Source organism: Plasmodium falciparum (assembly GCF_000002765.6).
Source record: "Plasmodium falciparum 3D7 genome assembly, chromosome: 6".
Taxonomy (NCBI): Eukaryota; Apicomplexa; class Aconoidasida; order Haemosporida; family Plasmodiidae; genus Plasmodium; species Plasmodium falciparum.
Window position 1 is genome coordinate 642,501 of NC_004327.3, and position 17,500 is coordinate 660,000.

The following is a 17,500-nucleotide window of genomic DNA, read 5'->3' on the forward strand; positions in this document are numbered from 1 at the left end:
GTATTAAGCTTTAAAATATATTTTAAGTTATTTGTTATTTATATGTAAAAATTTGTTGATTTGTTGATTTTTTTTTTTTTTTTTTTTTTTTTAGCCATGTCTCATTTTGACATATTTAATAGTTATAAAATAAATACAGTATATATAAAGATTTTTTTTTTTTTTTTTTTTTTTTTTATCTATTTTTATTTCATATTAATATAATATTTAATTATACATTTGAAACATTTCATACATTTTATACATTTCATACATTTTATACATTTCGTATATTTCATACATTTCGTATATTTCATACATTTCTTACATTTCATACATTTCTTACATTTCATACATTTTATACATTTCATCTTTGTCCTCACATATTTTTACATTGTATGTTTGACTTGTTGCTTATCTAAAATAAAAAATATATATATATATAATATGTATATATTTTATTAATTTGTCTAACATATATATATATATATATATATATATATATATATATATTTATATTTATATATATTTATATTTGTCATAGCAATTTCGTTTTTTTAAATAAGAGATGTATATAATATATATGAAATGTAAGTTTTTACATAAGGTTATGTTAATATACTTAATACACACACGAATATATATAAATATATATATATAAATATATATATATATATATATATATATGTGTAACTTTTCAATTCCTTATTTTTAATATTACAAATATTATAAAGTACAAACCAGTACATTTTGTACTAATGTATATAAATTATTGTGGGGAAAAAAAAAAAAAAAAAAAAAAAAAAAAAAAGTATATATAAGACAAATAAGAAATATATATATATATATATATATTTATTGATACAATATACTTAAAGGATAGAAAAAGAAAAGAACAATAAAATATAAATGCATACATATAAGGAGTATTATTATATATATATATATATATATTTTTTTATTTAAGTATTTAATAATTTTAAATAAAATAAACATGTCAATTTTATCATATTATTCTTTTTAAACTTTTTTTTTTTTTTTAAATGGCTTATCGATTAACAATAAGTAGGCATATAAAATAATATATGCAATAGATAGAAATTAAATTAAAAAAAAAAAAAAAAAAATATACATATATATATATATATATATATAAATAAATAATATATGTTTATTTGTTTACATATATATATATTTTATTTATGATAATGTAAATATTGTAAAATGAAAAAGCCATTTTAAACACATATACCTATGTTTCAATGATTACCTTTTATATTTTGTTATTTTATTTTATTTTTTTTATGTGATTTATATATTACAATAAATATATATACTTTATAAATATAATTTATAAATTACAATTATATTTTATATGTTTGGTGTGTGCTTATTTATCTACATATATTTTAAAGAAAGTACCCACCGTTTGAAGTCACTCGTTTGTTTTATTCATTTTGTATCATATAATATATCATATAATATATCATATAATATATCACATCATATATCACATCATATCACATCATATCGTTTTATTTCATATCGTTTCGTTTCATATCACTTTATCTAATGTTTGGAATTACATTAACAAAGTGCAAAATATACTTCAATAATATATATTCGACCGTATCTCTCGAAGAAAAATTAGGGGGGGGCACCTATGGTGACGTGTACAAAGGGAAAGTAATAAAATATAATAATAATAATAATAATAATGATTTATATCAAAATACAAATTATTTACCTTATGATTATTATACTGATGAATTTGTTTTTTTTCGTAAAAATGTTTATGCCATAAAATTTTTTCGAGACGATTTAAGGACCATAAATGAAGAAGGTATAAGTTGTACAACATTAAGAGAATTAAGCTGTTTAAAAAATATTGGGAGGCATCCTAATATCCTTCGTTTAATAGATGTTACTATAGATAGACAAAAGCTTATAAGTGAATATATAAATAGACAGATATTACAACATTATACATCAAATTATCATCATCATCATCATAGTAAATTAGATATCACACCCTTGGCAGCTGATCAGAAATTTATTTTTGCTGCTTATGAATATTGTGATGGTGGAGATCTAAAAAAGCTTATACAAAAAACAAAAATTAGTGATGATCAAGCGGGACTTAATTTGAAAGAAGCCAAATGGCTATCCTTCCAACTATTAAATGGATTAGCTTATTTACATAATAATAAAATGTGTCATAGAGATTTGAAACCTGAGAATGTTATGTTACAAGAGACATCTAATCATAAGTATCTTTTAAAAATTGGAGATTTAGGTTTATGCAGAGAATTAAAAAACGATGGTGACATGACACCTACTGTTTGTACAATATATTACCGACCTTTGGAAGTGCTGCTTTCGAAATTTGAATTATCTAATAAGCATCATCATAAAAGTCATGCAACAAATCATAGAAGGGATGACAATGATGATGATGAAGATGAAGATGATGATGATGATGAAGATGAAGATGATGATGATGAAGAAGAAGAAGATGACGATGTAGATGAAAATGTAGAAGTAAAATTACATGGTCGTAATAAAACTAGTAGTAATAATAAAAATAATAATAACAAAAACCATAATAGTAACATTAATTATAATAACCACAATTGGAGTCGTCGTAAAAATAAAATGAAAAAAAAAAAAAAAAAAAAGAAAAAAAAAAAAGAGCAAGATGATGATTATTATAATAAAGATTTTCAATATGGTTTAAATGTTGATATATGGTCAGCTGCATGCATTATATGTGAACTTATTATTGGAAGACCTCTTTTTAAAGGAGTCACAGAATTCGATTTGATTATTAGGATCGTTAATTCTTTAGGTAAACCTAATAAAGATGAACTAGAATTTTTTAGTAATTCCCGTTTTTATCCTTTAAAGGAGGATTTTTTTAATGTTCATATAAAAAATAAAAAGGATGCTTTAAACGTTATTACGAATGGACGAATAGACGAGTTAGGTATTGATTTGCTTGTTAAGATGTTGAAATATAATCCGAATGATCGTATTACGGCAGCTGATGCTTTATCGCATCCTTGGTTTTCAGATATAAGATTTGATAACTTGGATGGTATAGGTGTTTATAATTGGTATGTACATTGTTTAAAATATTATATTGGTATTAAAACTTTTAGAGAAATTGAACAAAAAAAAAAAAATTTACTTACGACAACTATGATTTCTCATTTTTTATGTAAATCAAATGATAAGTATGCTAAGGTTATTTTTAAGTTAATTAATGATACCTTTAAAAATTTAGGAGGATATAAAAAAAGTGGACGAAGATCTTTTGCTATTTTTTCAGATAAATATGCTCATGATGAAAAGAATACAAATGGATTTATTAAAAGAGCAAGTATTAAAGTATTAAATGATATGAAAGAAAAAAATGTGAAAGAAACAAAAGAAGAGTTTTCTTTTTATGATGAAAGTACAACTTATATGACACCACCAACATCTGTTAAAAGAAGAAAATTCAATAGATCAAGTTATCATGTTATGAACCCAGAACATTCATATGAATTTACAAATAAAATCAGAATGAAAAGAAATCTATCCATTCCAGATTTTTCAACACCTGATAAAAGTATACAAAAACAAAAAAAAATAAAAGCTGCTACGACAAAGAATAAAGCAAGTCATCTAGAATTTTCTCATTTTTAAGGAAAAAGAAAAATATATATAAATATTTATTTATTTATTTATATATATATTTATTTATTTATATATTTTTATTCATATTTATATTTTTATCCTTTTTAATTTTTTTTTTTTTTTTTTTTTTTTTGTATAATTGGATGTAAACAAAACATTTTTGTTACAATATTATAAATACAAACTTGTATTATAATCATCTTATTGTCTTTTTTTTTTTAAATTGATTAAATGAATAAATAAATAAATAAGTACATATATATATTAACAAACGTGTAACAATTATACTGCCATAAAATTATAAACAATTTTAAAATATAAACAATTTTAAAATATAAATATTTTCAAAATATAAATAATTTCAAAATATAAATAATTTCAAAATATAAACAATTTCAAAATATAAATAATTTCAAAATATAAACAATTTTATTATAAATATATAAAAATTTTTATTTTCTTATAATCTTTACTCCTCAACAAAATTGCATTTGACATGATGGACATTTGGTATTATGTGACGTTAAAAACCACCTGAACAAATAAATAAATAAATATACATAAATATTTAAATATATATATATATATATATTTATATTTATATATATTCACACATATACACATTTTTTTGCATATATATAATTTTTTACATATATAAAATTTTTTGCATATATTATTATTTTTAATTACTTATGAAGGCAGTGGCTGTGGTAAGATGCTTTACATTTCAAACAATTTTTGTCACATGTCTTTTTATCATATAAGAGCATGAAACAAATATTACACTGTGCCTTATTTTCAAAATAATTATTCATGATGTTATCAAATTTTATAAATATTTCATTTATATCTCCATTTCTTGCATATTTGTACATACTTTTAATAGAATTGTGAATATACGCCTTCTTATCTAAACAAATAAATATATACATACGTATAGATGTATATATGTATATATGTACATATATATATATATATATATATATATATATATATATATTTTTTTTTTTTTTTTTTTTTTTTTATTTACCTAACGATTCTATCTTATCACTTATAATAAAATGAGAAAATGGATAATTCGGAAGAAAAGTCAAAGTTAGTTTTGCCGTCATGTCTTCAAATTGTTCATTTTCATCTTCCTTTATTTTATATTTAAAAGACAATATTTTGGATAAAGGATCATACGAATATGTTGTGTTAACATATTGAGTTGATATAATTTTTAGTTGATTCAGTTGATAATTTATTATTAAATTCGAAAAGATGATTTGATTAAATGTAATTATATTATATAATTTATTTTGATTTATTATTATTATAGATTCATTTGGATATGTTGTTATAAGTAATAATGTTAAATATAAGGAAAAGAAAAATATATATACTTTTGTTTTTTTCGCATTCTTTAAAGAATCATTTTTTTGAATTAAACAACAATCTATTTCTTTTATATCTTTAAAAAAATGAAATATATTAAAATTATTACTTTCTATAAATAATAAAAATTGTTGATATGTATCCGAATCATATATAAAATATTCAGATGATAAACATATGTTTAACATAGATAAAAGTATTTTTAAATAATTCATTTCTAAAAGAAAAGTATATAAATCTAAAATGTTCTTATTTATATCTATTAATAAAAATGGATTTTTTAAACTTTTTTTTAAAAAGTATAAAGATTTATTTTTCTTGGTTTTTATATTATTAGTACATGTCTTATTGTCATATCTGTTCTTAATATTATCATTATCAATATTGTATATATTATTTGAATTATTTTCATGTTTTATATTCTTATCTAAACATGTATTATTAACTTGATACCTTCCATTTTCGTTTGATTTCTTTTTCTTTTTTAAATCATTCATTTTTTTTTTCTTTATTTTCTCAAAACATAAAAAGTTACTTACAATATCATCATCCGTTAAATTTAAACTACTATCACTCATATGTTCAACCTCTTCAACGTATATGTTATTTAACTTATCATATGTATAATCATTTTCCTTGCCCTCAATCTTGAAGATTTTATTATTCTCTTCATTTATATTAGATTGGTTATCTTCAAGGAAATTATTATCACCAATTATTTCATCATCACTATGGACACTCTTTTGATCATCACTATGGACACTCTTTTGATCATCACTATGGACACTCTTTTGATCATCACTATGGACACTCTTTTGATCATCATTATGATGACCACTCTTTTGATCATCATTATGATGACCACTTTTTTCATCACCACTATGACCATTATTTTCATCATTATTATTATTATCCATGGTGTTGTTTTTTTGTTCCACATTCTTTTCACCCCTCTTCATATTCTCCTCAATAATAAAATATAAGAATTCATTGTGGGTGTCATTATTTATACATAAATATTTATTTATTTCTTGAAAAATAGGATTACCTTCATTTTTTAAATCATGCAACCGTTTTATAAATAAGCAATTTAAAAAGAGCAACGAAAAGGTTTTGTCTATAAATATTTTATTTTCTTTAAACTTTTCCATATTAGAAAATAAGATATATAAATAATAGGTATTTATATATATATCAAGAATTTTTTTTTCTTCATGTTTTTTTATACTATCAAAATGTATGTTCTTGACATTGTTAAAAAAAATGTTCATACCTTCAAAATATTCAAAATATTCTGTGACACAAAATTTTAAAGATAGAAGATATATTTTGTATATGGCATGCAAATGTGTCTGTGAATTATTATCTTGATCAACAATAATGGGAAAACAACAGCTACTACTATTATTATAATTATTGTTACTACGGTTTATTTTTTTAGTACCATTTATGTTGATATTATCTTGGTTTTTATATTTTTCCTCATGCTTCAACATATGTCCTAATATTTTTATACATATATCTTTATACCTTTCATTTATCATATTGTTATTTTTTCTACAGCTATATATAGATAATATGAAATATATAATTTTTATTAATGTCTGTATAAACGTTTTACTTTCAACAAGATTACGGAATAATATGACTTCCCTATGTTGTTCTAATAATTCATACATAAATCTTAAGAAGTGAACTCCTTTATTATATTCATATAATTGTTTATTTTTTATTTTATTTCTTTTTTGATTTTTCTGTGATATTTTAATTATATTCTCTTTATTATTATTATGTTCGATACAATTCTTTTGTACGTTATACGTATTAGATAGAATATTATTTAATACGATTCTTTTATTTTTATATACACTAATATATTTATCATATATCTTTTTATAATATGTCTTTAAATAAAAAGAATAATTTAAAAAGATATTTTCTTTATTTACCGTAACCATATTATTTTCAATAAAAAAGGAAAAATAATTAGGACTACGTAAAACAAATTCTAGAGAATAAAATATGATATCATAATTTGATAAAGATATAATTTGTAAAGATTCATATAAAGCTTTTTGTACACTTTTATAAATATATAAATTAAAAGATGTATATTTACTTATATATATTAAATGATGAAATAAATTTAAATATTGTATTTCATTTTTTACATTTAATTTAAAATTATTATCAATATAAAAATGTAAATAATCGGGAACGTACTTTTTAATCATTTCTAATATTTTTATATAAGGACAAGAATTATTATTATTATATAACATTAAATTGGGTGTTTCGTTTATCTTTTCATCATCATTATCTTCATTATCTTTATTATCTTCATTATCTTCATTATCTTCATTATCTTCATTATCTTTATTATCTTTATTATCTTCATTATCTTCATTATCTTCATTATCTTCATTATCTTCATTATCTTCATTATCTTCATTATCTTCATTATCTTCATTATCTTCATTATCTTCATTATCTTCATTATCTTCATTGTCCATGTTGTATATTTCATTTGTATTCATTTCTATATCTTCATTTTTCATAAAATTTTTTTTTTCTACACACTGCACATTTTTTAACATAAGTACCTTTTTTATTATAAACTCTTTATATAAAAAAATCTTCAATTTGAAATATACATTATTTTTCACTTTTATATCTTTTAAATAATATAATATCTCATCTAAAAATATATAATTCTTATCATACATGTATTTTAATAGAGCCTTACATATTTTAAAAATTTTATTATCTTGTATATTTTTCATAACATATATAATATTAACAAAAGTAATATTATTTTTATTTGTTCTCTTCATTATATCGGATATAAGTTTTTTTCGTACACAAGTTAACATTCTGTTCTTTTTCATATATTTATAAATAATAAAATATAAATTTAAATTATCATATTTTTTATAATTATCCATTTGGTTTATATCTTTTTCTTTTATATATACATTTTTAAGAAATTTATATAATTTTTTAGATTTCATATTTGCATATATATAATCAAAAAACGAATCTTCTAATTTTATATAATTTTCTGAAGGTGACCATAATTCTTCTGTTATTTTAATATCATTAGGTTCAACCACATCTAAACAAAAATAATATGTACAATGTATAACATGTGTAAAATCTAGTCCCTTATATATATCATAATATAATTTATATAAAAATAATAATCTGTTAATAAAACTTGAACTTAAGATATTTTTTCTTTTTATAAAAACATATTGTTCTATTTTTTTTTCCTCTTTCTTATTTAATATATTATTCATATTGTTGATGTTCTCATCCTTATTATTAGATGCTACACAAAAATCGTTTTCCTCTTCTTCAACATTATCACAATCATTTTTAATATTATTTATATTGTCTTCTCTCTTTAAATTCTTCTTTTCCATATTATCCATTTCATAATTTATGCCACAATAAATGTATGATTTATATATTTCAAGTAAAAATAAATAACCTCCTTCTTCTTTAGTTCGTCGTCCATTATCATCACAATAATTATTATCATATGTATTATTATCATATGTATTATCATCATATGTATTATCATCATATGTATTATCATCATATGTATTATCATCATATGTATTATCATCATATGTATTATCATCATAAGTATTATCATCACAAGTATTATCATCATAAGTATTATCATCATAAGGATCGTCCATAATACTATGTAATATATTTTTTTCTATTCTTCCATTACCATACGTTGCACTCTCATCATCCCTACAATTTTTATATATTGAACGTAACACCTCCATATATCTTAATAATATTTTTTTGTCCAGCGTCATAAATAATTGAACCAACTTTTCGTCATAATTAAAATCTACTCTTAACAATGTTAAAAGTAAAAAGTATACATACAAGTTGTTCTTATTTGTAGTATCATCCCTACAATCATATGTTATCAAATTTTCTAAAACTAATTTACAAAAGAAACTACAAAATGTTATGTCAGGCAACGATTGAGTTAAATACATTTTTTCTTTATGAACATAAAATAAATCAATATAAAATTGTCTGTCAAATAAAAATTTATTTCTATTTGTTTTCTCATCTTCATATATTAATTCGTAAAACGTTTTTAATAAATCTTCATCCTTACATTTATTCATTATATAATGATAATAAATTCTTAAAATCTCATATGACAGATCTAGGAACTTTATATTTTCTCTCCTCATAAATTGAAGTACATCTATGCAGACTTTGAATTTCTCTTCAGCTTTGTCTTCGTCTACGGGTTCACAAAGGACAATCTAAAAAAAAAAAAAAAAAGAAAAAAAATAAAATATATAAAAAAAAAAGAAAAAAAATAAAATATATAAAAAAAAAAGAAAAAAAATGAAAGATACAAAAAATAGATGAATAAATAAATATAATTATATATATATATATATATATTTTTTTTTTTTCCATATATATATTATTAATTTTTTATGTGTATATTTTTTTTTTTTTTTTTTTTTTTTTTGCATGCATACCGAAAAAAACATTTTGGCTAGCTCAACATAATATGTTGACTGATTATACATAACAAAAAACATATAAAGTACATTTAATCCAACATTCAGAGAATCAAAATATATATCTTTATTTATATTATTATCACTCAATATTTTGTTAATAATATCAAATATTATAATCAAAGAAAAGGACGATGATAACGGTGATAATATTAATGATGATGGTGATGGTGGTTCCTCTTTCGTGTGGGAAAAAAAAAATTTGAATAATAACATATTATTTTTAACTATGTTTATTAATTTATAGTGATTATTTTTTATTAACATAAATGTATTTATAAAAATAATTTTTAATGTGGATATATATTTATTTCTTGTTATTATTATAACGTTTTCATGACAAGATAAATCTGTACTAAAGAGAACATTTTTAATTTCTGAAAATAATTGAAATAAAAAATGTAATACTTCATAATATTCTACATATTCAGATTGACTCCTATTCTTCTTATTAGTAATGTTATATGACTCATTATAATTATTTTTATTATTTTCATCTTTTAATATTTTATCATTCTTATCATCATTACATATATGATTTTTTAGAATGTCATTTTGATTTCTTTTATTTAATTCATCATACATATTATTTACATATACACTTATTAAATCAAGAGAACTAAATATTATATCATTTTTATTTTTTGATGAATTTATAAAATTTATAAATGTTAACAAGAAATGTTTTTCATCGATGTTTGTATCCTTTATTTTTTTTCTTAAATCATCAAATTTGTCTTTTTCCTTTACATCCTTTTTAGGATTTATTTTTTTCTTATTACAATAATATCTATTTATCAAATTTTCATAAAGATCTTTATTTTTATAAGAATAATTACAATCTAATAACTTCTTTTGTATTAATATCATTTCTAAGGGTAATAATAATATATGTAGACATAAAACGTAGGAACAATATTTTTCATCCACATACAATTTATTATTTATGTTATCCTTTTCTTTTATACTATCCAACAGATTTATATTTGTTCCCTCCATGTTTTTAATATTTATATCGTCGACATTGGTTTGTGTCTCTTTTATATCATGTACCATTATTGATTCTTGATTTCCATCATTATTACTAATTATCGTGTTAGTTCCTTCCTTCTCATTTTTTTGTATTTGCTGTATACTTATAAATGAAAAATAATCATATAAATGTAATAAAATATCATAATAAATAACAATACATGATTTATTATTATTTAATAATAAAAAATAAAAAAGGAAAAAAAAGAAAAAAAAATATTCTTCTATATCCTCTTTTTTGAATAAAAATAGGAACAAACATATATTATAATTAAAAACATCATTTGAATATATTTTGTTTTGTTTTACTAAAGACAAATAACTCTTTAAAAAATTTTCTTTTATTATTTTCCTATTATCCATAAAAAATAAAAGTAATAATAAATGATTAATAGTCTTATATATATATTCTTCTTTATTATTTATAATTGAACAAATATAATTACATAAGGATTCGTTAACATTCTCATTATTTAAAGTCATAAAATTTATTTTTATTTTTTTTAATAAATATATAATATTATAAACACATAAATATAACATTTTTTGTAACCTTACATCATCTTTATTTTCTTTATAAATAATATTTATATTTAGGAAAAAAGAATTATAGGTGTTTGAAAAATTATTATATTGTATTTTAAAAATATCTCTTACTTTGGAGAGATATATATCATTCTTCAAATTCCATTTATCATTATTATTATAATAATGATTATATTCTATAGAACCATTCATATTATTATTAATAAGCTTATCTTCCATATTATTCAAATCATTTTTACATTCTTCTAATATATTCATCTTACAAAACTTTATTATCATATATAATAAAGAAGGATAAAAACATAATACATTAAATAAATATACACTTTTATGATAATCATCAGAATTTTCTCGGTTTTTTATATAACCCAAAGCTTCTTCATCTAAATCATTTTTTATATATATTAAACAATTATAAAAATTTGTTATGTTTATATTCAATTTTTTTACATTCAAATATAATTTATTATCATTGTATAGTTTTATCTTGCCAGCATTTCCTTTTTCTTTTTTTTCCTCTTCGCTTGATTTTTCTTCTCCTCTGTCTAAGTCTTCTTTCAAAGGAAACAGTAGCGAAAGGATATCGTTCGAAACTTGCTTAACCTATGTACAAACAAAATTGAGAAAATATATAAATGTATACATATATGTTATATATTTTATATGTATATATTTTATATATATATTTTTATTTTTTTATATATACATTTTATCATGATATAAAAACAGGTTTATAATTATTTTCCCTTACATTTTTACTATAATCGAAAAAAGATAAAAACAAAGGAGGTAAAAATACATTTATGTGTTTTTTTATCTTGGTCTTTATTTTCTCTATGAAAATTTTCAAGCTCATATTCAAACCTGTACGAGGGGAAGCAAGAGGGGGAGTGAACAAAAAAAAAAAAAAAAAAAAAAAAAGAAAATTATATATGTACATATTTTATTTTAAAAAAATGTAGAAAAATACAAGAAGACATAATATCACATCAAGTATTAACATGTCAATAATTTAATATACACATTTATGTTTTAATATATAATATTACTTTCTCTCAAATTATAATTTGGATGATATATTAATTTTTTGTAAACACTTAAAAAGGATGGAAAAAAATGGCCTACTGTTGCTTCGTCATATTTACTTAAATATGACATTAATTCCTATAAAAATGATACCAAAAATAAAATAAAATAAAAATAAAATAAAATAAAAATAAAATAAAATAAACATATCATATAAGGAATATATAATTTATTTCATGTTAATATATATATATATATATATGTAAATAACAAATAGGAGGTAAAATATATTATACATATGAAATGTATATATTATATATATATTATATATATTTTATATATATATTGTATATATATTGTATATATATTTATAATATTCCATTTTGTGGACTTTACATTTATTGCTTTTAGTTTTGTTTGAAGATTTTTCTTATGTAATTTGTTAATACAATTTACTATGAGCTGAGAATTTTTACATTCGACATCTAAAACGAAATTCTCACTGCTTTGTTGAAAAATGTTGGTAAGTAAGGCGTCTTTCGTAACTACAAGGAAAATATATATATATATATAAATATATAATACAATACAATAAAATAAAATAAAATAATAATATTAAAATATATAAAGAATATAATATTAATGTGATACATACGTATATATGTATATATATAGATGCAAATGTGAAAAGATAATATATACATATATACAAAAAGCATAATCTATACATTTATAAAAATTAATAAAAAGAAAAAAAAGAAATATATTATGAATATAAATAAATAAATAAATATATATATATATATATATATATATATAATCTTACAGTAACTGCTTTTAGGAGCATAGCTCTCTTTTAATTTGATAACTTTCTTTTTCTTCATAGTTTATAAAAAAAAAAAAAAAAAAAAAGAAAGAAAGAACGAAAAAAAAGTTATTTTTATATCCTTCTTACAATATAAAGATTAAATAAAATAACATCTACTAATATATTATATACATAATAAATATTTTGTGGATATTTTTAATTTTCGTAAAAAATATATTAGTTCTATTTTATGAATATTCATTAAAAAAATAAATATATAATAAAATAAGTTATATATGTTTTATATAAATGTAACAATATCTTTTTGAACTTTTTTTTTTTTTTTTTTTTTTTTTTTAAATACATATCTAACATAATAAACATATGATGTATTTATTTATATATATATATATATATTATATGTATATATAATACAATATAATAATATTAAATAAATATATATTATATATATATAATTTATATTATAAAAAAGATTAATTTTTCCCTATATGTACAATATATATATGTATTCATTATCCATTATTTTTATTATTATATATATTTTTTGTTATGTTATACTTATATATATATATATATATATATATATATATATATATATATAATTAAATACATAGTAATTAAAAATATAACTGACATAATTGTATGCTTCATTTTTATAAAAAAAATATACTTTTAATTTTTCTTTTATTTTGAGATTTCTATAATTATAAATAAATACATACATATATACATACATACATATATATATATATATATATATATATATATATTTATTTATTTATTATACATAATATATTATATACTATAGTCTCTTCAGCCTGGTCAAGTTAAAAGATGAGAGACCTAAAAAAATATCGAGGTTCTAATTATATATATTTAAAAATAAAAGAATGAAATTACATATAAAAAATAAATTTTAATGAATTGTATCTTTTCAATTTTTATTTTCAGATGAACACCGGAGAAGAAAAAACAATTATAATAATAAATCACATGGAAAATATTATAATTACAATGTAAAATGAGAAAAATAAATAAATAAATAAATAAAATAAAATAAAATAAAATAAAGAAAGAAAAAAAAAAAAAAAAAAAGATCTAATTTATCACAAATACATACACTTGAATGATATTGTATTTCTTTTTTCTTTTTCATATAAATATATAGAAACACGATGATTATAAAACGAATAACCAACATAATAGAATAAATAAATATAGAGGGAAAGGTTCCTACGGAAGTGTAAAATTAAAAAAATGAACATAGATATATTTATGATACACAAAATTTTATTATAAATATATTACATAATTTATATATATATATATATATATATATATTTACATTTTTTTATTTTTAAAAGAATTATGAAGAGAGAAATAATGAGATACGAGTAAAAATATCCAACTTAGATTATACTATTTCAAAAAATGATTTAATGGTAAAGGAAATATAAATATATAAAAATGTATACACATGTAAATAATACGTATATATTTTACATATTTTGTATAATTTTGTTTATACTTATGTAGGAATTGTTTAGTAATGTTTGTAAAGTTGTAAATGCTTGGATAAACTATGACCACACAGATAGATCAAATGTAAATTATATATTTTGAATAATTTAAATATTAAACCGTATAAATATAATACATACATATATATATATATATATATATATATGTGTACATTTATTTAATATTTGTCTTCCTTGTTTTTTCTTTCTTTCTTTATTTATGTAGGGTACAGCAGTATGCGTTTTTGAAAATATAAATGATGCACAAAAGGCTATAGATAAATATGATGGTTAGAGAGGATAATATGATTACTTAATGAAAATTTGTTTATCTATATATTCATTTATTTATCTTTTTACTCTTTTACACCTCCATTATTTTGTTATTTTATTATTTTATTTAAATATTTTAATAATTTAATTTTATGTGTGCAAATATTCTGACTTGTTCATATTTTTTTTTGCTTTTTTTCCTTGCAGGTTCAGAAATTGAAGGATTATCAATAAAAATGGAAATATTACATAAAAGAAATTATACATATAAAAAGAAATATAAAAGTCGATGTCCTTGGTAATATAAATATATATATATATATATATATATATATATATATTTCTCTTTTTCTTGAAAAGAGAAGTAATTGTTACTTAATAAAAAAACAAGAATGTGTTAAATATAAGATGTTAACGTTTTATAATATATATATGTTTTTATTTTTTATTATTAATTTTTTTTTTTTTGTTCCTTTTATACAATAGACAAATATATATATATATATATATATATATATAAACATATAAATAAAAAAATACATTATAGAGTTAAAAAAATATAATATATATATATATATATATATATATATGTACACTTGGTATGTTATATTTTCATGTTCATGTACGATTTTATCAATTTTAAGAGGTCCTCGGAAATATCGTTTCGAAGGGATATAATACCTTCAATTTCAGCTGAATTCAAATTATTTTTATTTTCATCATAGAAATCTTTAAAGTCTTGTAGGTCGCTTATATTTAGTAACTCACATATTTCTAATAGTTTTGAGAATTCTTTTTTAACATTGATATTTGTTAAGGAAGTAAAAAAGAGCATCAGATTTCTGATGTCGTTATCTATTTGTACACATCCATAGAGGCTGAACGTTTTGGTTTTTATAATCCGTTCGATGTATTTGCATATCTGAGAAGAGAATAAAAATGTATAAATAAATAAAAATATACACATATAAATAGATACACATATAAATAGATACACATATATATATATATATACATATGTATATATTTTGTTAATTCCTTGAGTTACCTTTTCGGCCAACATGTTAATAGATATGTACAAAATATTTTGATTAAAATATAATGATATATGGTTTATAACCAATTTTATTCTATTTATTAAGTTATTTATATATGGGTCATTTAATTGATAGTATGAATATTGCTCGCTTGTAATATTAAAGTTGATGTTTTCGATTACAATTAATTCATTGATAAAATGTATTTTTAAGATATTTAATAGGTTTCTACAATTTTCTGTATTTAACTTTTCATATTCTTTTAATATATTATCATAATTAGCTAGGGCATTATTAAACATGTGTTGATAATTTTGTATGTGTTTCTGATTTTTATTATTTTGGATGAATTGTTCAGCAAAATAATCAGTAATAAATATTTTATATTTTTGAATATATATATAACACGAGTCGATATTATTAACACAATGTGGATAACTAAACTTTGAGTTAATAATTTCATACATCATATTTTGTTGTGGTGATAAAGGATTATATAGATTTTCATAGTGATGAGGTTTTAAGTAATCATACAAGTTTTTTTTTTTTTTATTATTATTAATAATATTATTATATGACATGAACGTTTTTTTATCTGCATCATCAGAGATACCCTTTTTTGTTTTTTGGATTTCATCAGAAGGGGTTTCATAATTTTTAAAATATTGTGCAACAGTATTATGTTGATCACTCGCAAGATATTTATTTGTTACGTCATATTGATTTGTCACGTCATATTGATTTGTCACGTCATATTGATTTGTCACGTCATATTTATTTGTCACGTCATATTGATTTGTCACGTCATATTGATTTGTGACATCATATTTATTTGTGACATCATATTTATTTGTGACATCACATTTATCTGTTACACCATTTTCAGCAACTACATAACTTTTATAATTTTTTTCATGTTCGTTATTTTCCTGACTTATATAACTAATCGAGTTAACAAAATTTTGAGCAAATGTAACGGTGGCGCTAGTTTGGTTATCTCCGAAATAATTATTTTTGTCTATATGTTTTAACAATTTTGTAAAGGAAAAATATTTGAGATTATGTATATCGTGTATAAAAGAAGCATAAATATTTTTACTAATTTTTAAATTATCATGTAAATAATTTTTTAATGTTGTAGATAGATGTATCATAATATTATTTATTAGAACACAAATAGTATTAATATCGTTCATATGAATACTTCTACATACACACTTTTGAAATATAAAAAAAGCATCTTCTAATATAGTTGATGTATATTCATTATTATTTATAACATTTTCATAGTTCATATTATTATTATTATTATTATTATCATTATTATTAATAATAATATTATGATTATTACTATTATTATTATTGTTGTTATTATTATTGTTGTTATTATTGTTATTATTATTATTGTTGTTTATTTCTTTTTTTTCATCCTCCATTAAAGATAACATAATATCATCTGTTAATATATATGCTTTATCAATACACATATTAGAAAATGAAACTTCATGATGAATATAAGCACATATACAATTCTGTATATTAATAATATATGATAAATTTTTATATAATCCACTTTCTATAGAAAATATATTTGTATTTATATGATTTCTTATATCAAATATTTTATAT

General features: G+C 19.3%; 4 protein-coding genes across 4 annotated transcripts in view; 2 read left to right on the forward strand and 2 right to left on the reverse strand.

Annotated features, from left to right (window-relative positions):
* Positions 1–1,551: 1,551 nt before the first annotated feature.
* On the forward strand, positions 1,552–3,669 carry PF3D7_0615500 (cdc2-related protein kinase 5; the record flags this gene model as incomplete). The annotated part of the gene is made up of 1 exon (XM_961048.1): positions 1,552–3,669. One exon carries the CDS (start codon positions 1,552–1,554, stop codon positions 3,667–3,669), a length of 2,118 nt encoding a protein of 705 aa, XP_966141.1.
* Positions 3,670–4,136: 467 nt separating this feature from the next.
* Positions 4,137–13,096, reverse strand: PF3D7_0615600 (zinc finger protein, putative; the record flags this gene model as incomplete). Its single annotated transcript, XM_961049.1, has 8 exons — positions 4,137–4,194; positions 4,351–4,570; positions 4,691–9,341; positions 9,567–11,789; positions 11,938–12,050; positions 12,236–12,350; positions 12,609–12,757; positions 13,039–13,096. The coding sequence occupies 8 exons, from the start codon at positions 13,094–13,096 to the stop codon at positions 4,137–4,139; spliced, it is 7,587 nt and encodes a 2,528-aa protein (XP_966142.1).
* Positions 13,097–13,875: 779 nt separating this feature from the next.
* PF3D7_0615700 (RNA and export factor binding protein, putative) lies at positions 13,876–15,136 on the forward strand (the record flags this gene model as incomplete). Its single annotated transcript, XM_961050.1, has 7 exons — positions 13,876–13,900; positions 13,993–14,057; positions 14,210–14,284; positions 14,406–14,483; positions 14,578–14,646; positions 14,788–14,851; positions 15,042–15,136. 7 exons carry the CDS (start codon positions 13,876–13,878, stop codon positions 15,134–15,136), a joined length of 471 nt encoding a protein of 156 aa, XP_966143.1.
* A 302-nt stretch (positions 15,137–15,438) lies between these two features.
* The window catches only part of PF3D7_0615800 (conserved oligomeric Golgi complex subunit 4, putative), a gene marked incomplete at both ends in the record, with an annotated part of 3,851 nt that continues 1,789 nt past the window's right edge, over positions 15,439–17,500 (reverse strand). Inside the window, 2 exons of the mRNA XM_961051.1 lie at positions 15,439–15,756; positions 15,883–17,500. The exon at positions 15,883–17,500 is cut by the window's right edge and continues 912 nt beyond it. Of these exons, the coding sequence (XP_966144.1) occupies positions 15,439–15,756; positions 15,883–17,500 (1,936 nt within the window). The remainder of the gene's footprint in view (positions 15,757–15,882) is intronic.